The sequence below is a fragment of the Medicago truncatula genome, chromosome 3 (genome assembly GCF_003473485.1).
Source record: "Medicago truncatula cultivar Jemalong A17 chromosome 3, MtrunA17r5.0-ANR, whole genome shotgun sequence".
Taxonomy (NCBI): domain Eukaryota; kingdom Viridiplantae; phylum Streptophyta; class Magnoliopsida; order Fabales; family Fabaceae; genus Medicago; species Medicago truncatula.
The window spans coordinates 47,100,121-47,112,083 of NC_053044.1; the positions used below are offsets into that span (position 1 = coordinate 47,100,121).

At 34.0% G+C, this 11,963-nt stretch overlaps 1 protein-coding gene across 2 annotated transcripts; it reads right to left on the reverse strand.

Moving 5' to 3' along the window:
* Positions 1 to 8,429: 8,429 nt before the first annotated feature.
* On the reverse strand, positions 8,430 to 11,319 carry LOC11431140 (actin-7). Of its 2 annotated transcripts, none has more exons than XM_003602497.4 (5): positions 11,122 to 11,319; positions 10,139 to 10,204; positions 9,651 to 10,044; positions 8,954 to 9,567; positions 8,430 to 8,859 (listed from the first exon to the last, which is right to left on the reverse strand). In XM_003602497.4, the coding sequence occupies exons 2-5, from the start codon at positions 10,196 to 10,198 to the stop codon at positions 8,794 to 8,796; spliced, it is 1,134 nt and encodes a 377-aa protein (XP_003602545.2). In that variant the 5' UTR covers positions 10,199 to 10,204; positions 11,122 to 11,319; the 3' UTR covers positions 8,430 to 8,793. The 2 variants fall into 2 exon arrangements, with proteins under 2 accessions (XP_003602545.2, XP_024634197.1); XM_024778429.2 differs by having other exon boundaries at positions 10,139 to 10,209; positions 11,122 to 11,318.
* Positions 11,320 to 11,963: the final 644 nt, after the last annotated feature.

Sequence of the window (11,963 nt, forward strand, 5' to 3'; positions counted from 1 at the left end):
ATATCTTGGAGAATCATCAAATCAAGTTGAAATCGAGTGGTCCTGCTTGTGATGCTTATGGTTGATGATTGTAAGGTTGAAGATAAAGGAAAAAAATATAATGTAGAAAGACTATGATAAAATCAATGTTCCTCTTAAATCTAATGGTTGAGATTTACTTTCCCATGATGGGAAAGAAGTTTACTTTCCCAAATTAAATGGCACCTAGGTGGAGTGGTAAAAGCCACAGGACTACATATCATATTTATGTGTAGTGGTAGAAAAGGCGTGTGTTACCTATGATGATCAACGTATCACCACTCTTTGAGTAATTTGATATTTTATAAAGTTGAAACCTCAAATTTTTAGACACTTACAATTCCACGATCCAAAATTGTGGTTTACTCTTAATGATGTGCTTGTTTTAGGTGAAAAAGAAAAGAAAAAAAGTTCACGAGAGGGAAACGATAGAATCTCTCTTCACGTGTCATTTAATGGTAAGTTTCACTCCATCTGTCAATCTTTTAGTGGATAGGGTGAAGCTCTCATCTTGGAAGTGGTTTCTGGGTAAGAGCTCCTCTGCTCCTTATATGAGTGGGAAGCGCAGCCTGTCCTGTGCTGGTTCCAGTAGGGTGTTTGAGTCGTGGGTCCTAGCTCTCTTCTGGGGTGTTGTGGTGTGCCAGTCGCTTCTATCTGATCTTTGGTTGGGGTATTTTCTTTTTGTTGTTTTTGTTTTCTAGGATTTTTTTAGTGTGGTTGTTGTTTGGTGCTTTTCGGCTTCTTTTCGTTCAGTACCTCTGGTACTCCGAGCCTAGCATCCTTTTTGCATCTATGTTCTTTCTTTTTGTATCTCTGTATTTGTACTATTTGGGATCTGATCCCTATTTTCTTCTTTATATATTATTATTACTTTGCCATTCAGAAAAAAAAAAAAAATGTGCCTATGTTTGAAAAGTAAGTTAATTAGTAAATTCAAAATGTTTTATGCCTGTATTTGACTCTTGTTTGGATTATTTGGTATACAAGTTCAAATTAACTTTTGTAAAAAAAAAAAAAAAAAAGGTTCAAATGAACTATTTCAATTACTTTTCCTTTAAGTACTTCTATTCAATTGCCGATCTTACTTGCTGATATAAAGTTTTTTCATTGGAAGTAGCTTAGTTCTTTTCAATAATATAAGGAGAAAACTTAGTTATAATTCCTTAGGTGCTTTTCGTATGATTCTTAACCAAATTCACCATGATTTCTTCAAATCCATAATTTTCTCAAAGTTTGTTATATCCAAAAAAATATATATTTTTAGTTAAGAATCATACGAAAAGCACCTAAGGAATTGTACCTAAGTTTTCTTCATAATATAAAACAAATGGATACGAATAAACAACACAAAAGTTTATAGAAAAAAAGAATTGTGGATAATTAAATATAGATTCGTGTTATTCGTGATGATGCTTGATATGTTTGTTCGCATCAAATAACATTGCTGATTTTTAGGCAAATATCCTTAAACTAAAAAACTCCATAAAATATATACTTCATCCGTCCCGAATTATCTGAACCATTTTTTCTTTTCACACATATTAAGACAAATATATAAATGAAGGAGAGAGAAAAATGGTTTTAAGTGCTGTTGTTAAGTATTGATGCATTTTCCACTATCATAAATGCAAAGTGAAATATATTGAATTGGAAGTTGTGAAAGTAGTATTAATTAGAGTTATAAAGAGAATGTGTATGCAAGAATTACTTGATGTCAATCATTTTAAGGCACAAGGACGTTGGGATCTGATCTGGAAGCTTAAAATTCCTCCCAAGGTGAAGAACTTCATATGGCGTGTTTGTCGCAACACTTTACCAACACGTTTACGCCTTAAAGACAAAGGGGTTAATTGTGATCTGACTTGTGCTTTATGCAATATGGTGGAGGAAGACAGTTTTCACCTTTTCTTTCGTTGCCCTGGTAGCTGCAATATTTGGAGCATGTGTGATTTCTTTAGTACTGCGAATAATGTGATAAATCAAGGCCAGGATAGTGCAAGTGTTATTTTCCAATTGTTGCAGGTGTTAAATGGTGATGAGGCAACGTTGTTCTGCTGCATTCTTTGGAGTATTTGGAAGCAACGGAACAACAAGGTCTGGAATGATGTGATTGAAGCGCAGGTTGCTGTTCTGGAACGTGCAAAAGTACTTTTACAAGATTGGAGAGCAGCTAAATCCTACCAGCAACATTCTTCAAGGATACAAAATACTGCCGATACTTCAAAGTGGAAGAAACCAGCTGTAGGTCGATATAAATGTAATATCGACGCCTCTTTCTCTAAGCACTTAAACAAGGTTGGTATAGGAATATGTATAAGAGATGACACAGGTACGTTTGTCTTAGCTAAAACTGAATGGTTTAGTCCGATATGTGAAGTTCATATAGGAGAAGATATTGGTTTATTATCTGCTCTAGAATGGGTTCACGAGCTTAATCTTGGTCCTATGGATTTTGAGATGGATGCGAAAAAGGTTGTTGATAATTTCTTATCGAAAAATCATGATGCAACTGAGTTCGGAAATATCATTCAGAATTGTCAATCTCTATTTAGGAATTATTATGAAAACTCTAAGGTAGAGTTTGTGCGGAGACAAGCAAATGAGGGAGCTCATGCTTTAGCTAAGGCGGCCACATTGTCAGCTAGTTTACAGTTATTATTTGTAATACCTGATTGTATTGAACACATATTGATTAATGAAATGTTTTAAGCTTCTTCTGTTAAAAAAAAAAACAGAGAAAAAAGTAATTAATATTGTATTGAAAAGTGAAATGACTCAGTTATTTTGGGACCTTTTTTTTTTTTTTTTGCAAATAACTCAGTTATTATGGGACAGAGGGAGTAGTGAGTAAATAGTCAATTACCCCACTAAAATTGTAGCTTTCGTCAAAAAAACCCCTGAATTTTGCAAAACTTCAAAAAGAACCCTGAAATTGTCAAACGTCAGTCAAATAACCTCCCTCCGTTAATTTCCTCCATCCAACATGCTGACATTGCTGTTAACAGCCACGTGGCACTACCACATGATCAAAAAAGTCATGCCACGTCACAGGGGGTAATTGAGTATATTTTTAGTTTTTTAAAATTTTAAAATCTGATTTTTTTTTTCTTTTCAAATTTAACATTTGTGCCACCCATTCACCTTACAAATACCCCTTGAAATTTAACATTTGCATGCATATATCCCCCTCAAATTTAAAATTGGCTAAAATATGCTTTTAGTCCCTGCAAATATAGCGAGTTTGGATTATGGTCCCTGGTAAAAAAAAGTTTTGAAAAACGTCCTTGCAAAATTTTATGTTTTTTAAAATAGTCCCTGATCTCACTTTCTTGTTGATTTGGCACATTTTCTCTCATGTGGTAGGTGCTGACTGTGTAAACTTGTATATGTGGCATCCAAGTGGCAATTATTTTATTTTAACTAATTAAAAAAATCAGAAAATACATTTATGATATTAAAAAAACATTTATTTTTAATTTATTAAAAACAACAAATCCTTCTACTTCACCCCTTCTTTTTGGTAGATCCTCTTCTTCTTTGTTCTTCATCTTCGTCGTCATTCTATTCAATCCTTCTTCAATTCATTTTTTTCAAATCGAAATTTTGGAAAACAAATTATGAATTCATCTTCAAGCAGCAGCATCATCTTCTTGTTCTCAAATTTATTCAAATCCAAATCAAAATTGTGGAAAATGACAGTGGTTTAAAATTCAGATGAATATTCATCCAAATCTTCATCCATCTCCAAATCGAAATTCATCCAAATCCAATCGAATCTTGTAAACAAAAATCAAAATGGACACAGATCCATCATGGGTTGAACAGGATCTTGAAATTTAACAGCGACGGAAATTGGAGCAACGATTACTGGTTTGCAAAATTTATCTAAAACACACAGGCAAATTGTTACAGAGAGCACAAAAAATAAAGAGAAAAATAAATCAATGATGAAATAAAGGAAGATAAGGAAGGAAAGGTGGATGGGAAACTGAGATGCCCAGATTATTGAATATGTTGTTGAAATCATGGAAAAAGAATGAAGAGATATGAAAGAAGAAGAGCAAGAAAAAGATGGTGTTGTAGAACTTTGGGAGAAGCTTGATTGATGACAAGGATGATAAAGTGAAGAAATAAAATGAGCTTGATGAAAGGTATATAGTATAGGAAACATGATAAATTGGGTTTGTGTGAATGATACTGGTAGTAAATTGGGATGCAAAACGACGAAGAAGGAAGAATTTTAGTTTTTTGGATTAAGAAAATTAAAATTAAAATAAAACATTTTCTGATTTTTATTTTATTTTTTAATTTCAGATAAAAGCCAACAAAGATAGCAGTACATAAATACTTTGTCTCGCAAATTGATTGGTTAATTGAATGCTAATTTATTAAAGAAATGTTGGCACATGTATGTACCCTACGAACAATTCTGCTTTGTTCTCTAGTATAAAATTAAGGCATGCTAATTAACTGCAAAGGAAAATTAACATGACAAAATACTTTGTACCAAAAAAAAATAATGACAAAATACGTGCAAGTCCAACTTTTTTTTTTTAAGACTTATGACAAAAAACTTGGTCAATATTCTATGAAATGGCTTCCTAAAGTGACTATATATTTGATACTCACCTAAAAGATTACAAATACAAATAGCTTGCAAAGACCAAAGTTGCCATTTCCTAAAGTTTGAACTACATGATTAAATTTTCTTACTTTAATAATACTGTAACGTTAAAAACCCATATTTTTAAATTAAGAAACATATAGCTTGTATACATCAAAATCTAATTTAATTTTGAATTTAGGTTGTGTTTATGAACACTATCAATGGGAGATTGCAAGTATAAAACTTAAGGTATTTCTTAATGCATATACATTAGAAGTCGCAAATTGTGATGAACAAATGCACATGGAAAAGATAACAACTGAATTGAATAAATACTTATCTTGAACAACTTATGAAAATTTAAAAAACATAATTTGCGACGATAATATCTTCAGCTTCCCATAAGGGTTCATACACATATATCTAAATGCTTAGATTGGCAGAGCCTTTATTGAAGCATGGTTTGTCTAGGCATGGATCTATGTTTATCATTATGTTTGCTTCATAAAGTACAATGTCATAACTAATTCTGATTATGAAGGTATAATAAAACTTAGAATAAATTATGTATGCATGTATGATATCAGCAACAAATCAGAATTTCACATTGGCATGACATAAGCTGCGAAATACAGTCACAGTAGCATTATACTTGATTTACTCTCACAATATAAAATAAACCTTTATAAATATGAGATTATCCATATGAGCAATTAAACTAACTAATATGAAAGATCAGTGTAGTTTTTATTGTAAAAGGTTAATATAATGATTCTTCAATATGAAACATCAATACAATTAGTTACACTTAAAAATAGATGGAGTAAATTTGAGGAGGTATTTGATACATAAATTTTCAATTTGAGGGGGGTATATGCATACAAATGTTAAATTTCAGGGGGATATTTGTAAGGTGAATGGGTGACTCTAGAAATATCATTGTACATTATTTGTAATTATTAGCATTACTAGGTGCCATCAATTCTATCTAATTTGAACTGTAACTCAATTGTATATATTAGCATCTCATATCAATGAAAAGATATTGCAAAGTACTATTCTATTTGTAAGGTGGGTGGATGGCACAAATGTTAATTTTGAAAAGAAAAAAAAGTAATATTTTTTTTTAAAAAAAAAATTAAAAATTTAGTCAATTATCCCTCTGTGACGTAGCATGACTTTTTTGATCATGTGGCAGTTAACAGCCATGTCAGCATGTTGGATGGAGGAAATTAACGGATGGAGGTATTTGACTAATGTTTGACAATTTCAAAGAGGTTTTTGAAGTTTTGCAAAATTCAGGAGGATTTTTGACAAAAGCTACAATTTCAGAGGGGTAATTGATTATTTACTCAATATATAGTTATTTGAATTGAATTAATACCACATTTGCTTATTTTATATTTAGGCAGTTAATTTAGTTTACACAACTGAATAATAAAAGTACATACAACAACAACCAACCGCATACAAGGTATGTGCCACCAGTGATATTAACGACAGCTCAGGCACGGAAGAGGATATGGAAAGCAAAAGTACCACCAATGGTACAAATATTCGTTTGTGCTAAAAATGTATCCCCACTCAGTTGCAACTTAACCAGAGAGGCATTATGTGTACGAATTAATGTGTTGTGCGATGGCTAAGACAATTATTATCTCTTCTTTTGGTGCGACAATGCAGAACAAATTTAGAGGAGCTTTGATTATTGGACTGTTGTTCAACACCAAAGACAACACAACATAAATGTCAAAGATATAGGTCTTTGTGATTTTGCAGACCTTACCGGACAGTTCCTGCACTACTTTGACAGCTGCAAAACAATAAGGTCTGGCGTTAAATAGTTGGCGATGCTCGATGGTCAGCTGCTCGAGTTCACAAAGGGCCGAGACTCGAGAGAATGTATAGGAACTCCTTCGAGTGAGGTGGATTAAACCTCCTTTGGGTAAGTACAAGTGATGCTTCCTTTTCTACTAGTCATACTGAAGTGGGGATTGGGATATGCATAAGGGATGACTAAGGTCAAGTTATTCTTGCTAAGACAGAATTGTTCTCCCCCTGTATTGAGGTGGACAAAGGTATGGCCATATGGCTTCGTCATGTTGTTCAATGGGTTCAAGATTCTGACTCCTAGGATTTAGGTGTTTATTATATTTTAATTTTAAAACGTCTAAGCTGCGTATAATCACAACTTCACAACTCACAAGATATATGGTCATAAAAAAACAAAAATCAAACACCACACCTCATTTCATGAAAGCGTTCTATTCGTTACGACTAGCATTTTCCTAAAAAAAGTAAATAATTTCGTTCTCTTGTTTCGTTTGTCTTCTCTTCGCTTTTGTTTTTCTTTCACAATCTCAGTATATCATGAAGTCATGGTAATGAAACTCACTTGTATCTACGTGCAAGATGCCTTCAACCGTTCATCTTAAACTATTAGGCTGATGGATTACATTCGACAAAATATACTTGAAAATGGGATGGAAAAGAGGAAAACATATTAAATGAGAATAAAAAACTAGATTCCGTGAGCTTAGCTCAGTTGACAGGGATATTTCATATTATACGCAGGAGCCAAGATTCGAACCTCAAACACCCCACTTCTCCACATTTAAACGTGTGAGCTCAAGTCATTGACAAAGCTTACTAATCTCTGCCGGGAAATTTGTGGTACACGTAAGGCGGATTGCCTATATATCTTGTTATCATTATCACTGGATTTCACTTGGGCAGAGACACACTTCAGAGTGCCACCAATAAGCTAGCTATACGTCATATTTGTTTTGCTCCATTGACGATGCCATATGCCAATGCTCTGACTGAAGAGCATACTAACGAGGAACAACATGATGAAGGGAATCATGTGACTGAGAATTTTGGTTCGCCGGAAAAGAAGGTACCTGGGGAAGATTCAAAAGGAATTGAAATAAAGAAGTGGTATGGGTGGCCTGGAGAGAATGTTTTCAGGATGTTTGTTCCTGCACAAAAGGTTGGCAGCATCAAAGCAACGTGTCTATTTTAGTGAACATCTAGACGAGGTTGACTCTGTGAACGTGGAATTGAAATAGCCAAGGAAAAATGCGTGTAAGTAATACAAAAAAATTGCTTTTTCTAAGAACTTGACACCATTCATATCCCCCACATTATGCTTCATTCAACGATTTTTGTGGGATTGTCTCTTCTTTAGAAGAGGTCGCAAGTCACAGGTCACATTTAGTGAAAACTGAGAACTAGAGATGGAATGAGCAGGAATACTTGGTTCAAAGATGGACACCAACACACAATTTTGTTAGGTGCACAATACATGGCATATCCCCCACATTATGCTTCATTCAACGATTTTTGTGTGGTCCTTTGGACTTGTTCCACATGCAACGATAATATTATGCGGTTGAGTTCTGTCGCTACTAATTAAGTTTGGATGTGTGGGAATAATATGGTATCATGTCATTTGTAAAGTTATGAAATTACCATCATTTTTTATCCAAAAAGAATTTACACCCACTTAATTTAGAACAAAATTAACGACCCAAGTCAAATATATCAATTAAAATTATAAAATAAATTTAATGCCATGTTTTTCCTTTCTATCATCCAAAATTAAAATTTGAGATCGGACAACCAGGCAACCCTTTCCAGGAATAATTATGTGGATCCATGTAAATAAGGCGTGTTAAAAGAGTGCCCTACTAATATGAACCCTAAGCTAAGGAACTAATGTATTCTCTCTAATTTTTATTCTTTTAAAAATTGGCCGTGAGAGCTTATGCATATAAGCACTATAAATTTAAAGAGCAAGTAATTCATGTATAAACTCAATTGAGAATTAAGTAGCAGCGCAAATTGAAGATACCGTAAAATATCTCGATACAAGCTATAGACATAAACATGACGTTCCAAAAGGGGAAAAAAAACCTTCAAATGTAAAATCTGAAAAAAGGGCAAAAGGAAATAAAAATCAAAATAAGCATCACAATCACTCCTTACTACAAGCAACCAACCTACAGACATCCAGTGGGCTGCCACAGAACATTTGATAAATCAATCTCAGATTATACCCTCGGATCTCACCTCTTATCCATGTCAACATAGTTCCATAACATGACAGAGACACCAAAAAAGCAACCACAGCAAAAATAACTTACCATTATCGCATCATTTTGGACTTAGAAGCACTTCCTGTGGACAATGGATGGACCAGACTCATCATATTCACCCTTGGATATCCACATCTGCAAAAAAAAAAAAACAAATTTTAGAATTCGATAAAATTGACATTACATACATTATACATGGCAAAATGTGCTAATCTGATAAAATAATCACCTGCTGGAAAGTACTGAGAGAAGCAAGGATTGATCCTCCAATCCAGACACTGTACTTTCTCTCTGGTGGAGCCACAACCTTAATCTTCATGCTGCTAGGAGCCAGGGCAGTGATCTCCTTGCTCATACGGTCAGCAATACCAGGGAACATAGTTGAACCACCACTAAGAACAATGTTGCCGTACAGATCCTTTCTGATATCCACATCACACTTCATGATAGAGTTGTAGGTGGTCTCGTGAATTCCAGCAGCTTCCATTCCGATCATTGATGGTTGGAAAAGGACTTCTGGGCAACGGAACCTCTCAGCTCCAATTGTGATAACTTGTCCATCAGGAAGTTCATAGTTTTTCTCAATTGAAGAACTGCTCTTTGCAGTCTCAAGTTCTTGTTCATAATCCAAGGCAACATATGCAAGCTTCTCCTTTATGTCACGGACAATTTCCCGCTCGGCTGAGGTGGTGAACATGTACCCTCTCTCAGTGAGGATCTTCATCAAAGAATCAGTTAGATCACGACCAGCAAGATCCAAACGAAGGATGGCATGTGGGAGTGCATAACCCTCATAGATTGGCACAGTGTGACTCACACCGTCACCAGAATCCAACACAATACCTAGTTCAAAAATGAATAGGTTGAGGGACAGAATAATGGAATGACAAAAAGTATGTTCTCAAAAAGATAGTCAAAATACGAACCAGTTGTACGACCACTTGCATAGAGGGAGAGGACAGCCTGGATGGCCACATACATGGCAGGCACATTGAAGGTCTCGAACATGATTTGGGTCATCTTTTCTCTGTTGGCCTTTGGATTAAGTGGAGCCTCAGTTAGAAGTACTGGGTGCTCCTCGGGAGCAACACGCAATTCATTGTAAAATGTGTGATGCCAGATCTTCTCCATGTCATCCCAGTTACTGACAATACCGTGCTCAATGGGGTACTTGAGAGTAAGAATACCTCTTTTTGATTGGGCTTCGTCACCAACATAGGCATCCTTTTGGCCCATACCAACCATGACACCGGTATGACGAGGTCGGCCAACAATACTTGGAAACACAGCCCTAGGAGCATCATCACCAGCAAATCCAGCCTGCATACAAATTGTAGATTAACACATCGTTCAGTAACAAAAACAAAAATCAAACATACGAAAATGACAACAAAAAAAAAATCAAATTACTAACCTTCACCATTCCAGTTCCATTGTCACAAACAAGGGGTTGAATATCCTCAGCATCTGCCATCTTTTGCTAAACTACAGTTTGCACAATAAGATTATCGTTAATAACAATTCAAATGGACCACAAACAAAGTTCAACCAGTTACAAATTTAAAAGATTAGTTTCACTGAAAATACTATCCTGTTCTACATAAAACGGTTCCCCATAAAAAGCTCACATTGTATATAAGAATCACAATTATCAATAGCGATAAAACAGAGAAATGAAATAACACAGTAATGTCTAATTTTCTTCATTAAGAACTTAGATTAGATAACTCCGACTTTTCAAAAAAAAAAAAAAAAAACAGAAGAGCATGTACATAGTGCAACGAATCAGAAAATTTAACATATTCAAAATGTCATAGAATAAACCTGATGAAAACATGTGCAAGATGTAAACTAAAGTTTCTCATTGCAAATGTGTAATTAAATCTTCAATTTGCTATGACTCGGCTTACTAAAATTTCCTAATAAAAAACGAAACAATTCACACATGAAAACACAGATCAGACCCTAAATCCAGTCAACAAATCAACAAAACCGAAACATTTTCGAAGTAAAACCAAAAAATGGAATCTAAAGACGATACAAGATCAGTTGAAATAGATTCCAGATCCAGTATGTAACAGATCAGAATCAGATACAGCGATGCACCGTAAGCATCAACCAGATCACAGATCAGTAACTAGGTATCTAGTATCCACGATCTACTAAATCAGTTATATAGATCAAGTAATAGCAATCGAAATTATCAATAACACAAAATAAATACATGATTAACACAAATCTGAGCATAAAACAGTTAAGATTACTAAAAACTCATGAACAATAGGTGTATTAAACAGTAAATCTATACAAATCAACGAAGCAAGAAGAATAAACCTAAACCTAAATAATGATCGGGAAAAAGAATGAAGTTGATAAAGAGAAAAGGAAGTTTCATACCGTGAGAGTAGAGAGAAAATGGATCGAAGAGGAGAAAGAAAGAGAAGCTTCTTGTTTGAAGTCTGTCTTTCTTTCTCGGCGAGAAGTGTGGTGAGAAATGAGAGAGAAGAGGATTGAAAATGGGAGAGGGGTATTTATATTAGGGGAGAGAGTGGCGTGGGTTTAGGTGTGGTTGTGGGCGTGACTTGTGATGAGTGACCGTAATAAAATGGTTAATTTGAAAATTGAATTTGGAAATTTGGGTTAAGACCAAAATTTTGAAATGGAAGATACTAGAGAGAGGAGAGAGAAAGAGGGAATCATTTCAACCACGAGAAAGAGAAAAAGGATAGATTGGGTGACCTGGTTGACAGCCTTTCCTTCTACCTTACTCTCACACCTCGTTGTTTTCTCTTTTTCAATTTTATTTTAAAAAATGTAACTACAAAAAACGCAAAATTTCAAAAAGTATTTTTCTTTTTAAATAAAATAAAATTATATTTATTCATTTAAATTGATAATGTATACTTTCTCAGTCCTAAATTATAAATAATTTTACAATATCAATGAAACATAATCGTTACTTTTGTATTATAGCATTGATTATTTATTATGATATCTTCTTTCAATTTTTTAACTTATATTTCACATATCATTTATTAAAGAAAATTTTGTAAAACAACTTATAATATCTTTTTTCATATAAAATTTGTTAATACATGTGAAATGTTCAAAACGTCATATAATTTGGGATGTGGGAGTACAATGATATATTTAATATTTGTAAAAATATAATGGATAAATCTACAAACAAACTCGCAGTATTCAAATTAATAGTATACAACGACAAAATTCACTGACGA

Bases quoted from the DNA above. Each gene is read 5' to 3' on its own strand.
- LOC11431140 (XM_003602497.4), bottom strand. From the start codon at position 10,198: ATGGCAGATGCTGAGGATATTCAACCCCTTGTTTGTGACAATGGAACT. The intron at 9,568-9,650 runs GTTCGTATTTTG...TTTTTGAACTAG, and splicing joins TGCAAGTGGTCGTACAACTG to GTATTGTGTTGGATTCTGGT. The intron at 8,860-8,953 runs GTGATTATTTTA...TTTTTTTTGCAG, and splicing joins CTCTCAGTACTTTCCAGCAG to ATGTGGATATCCAAGGGTGA.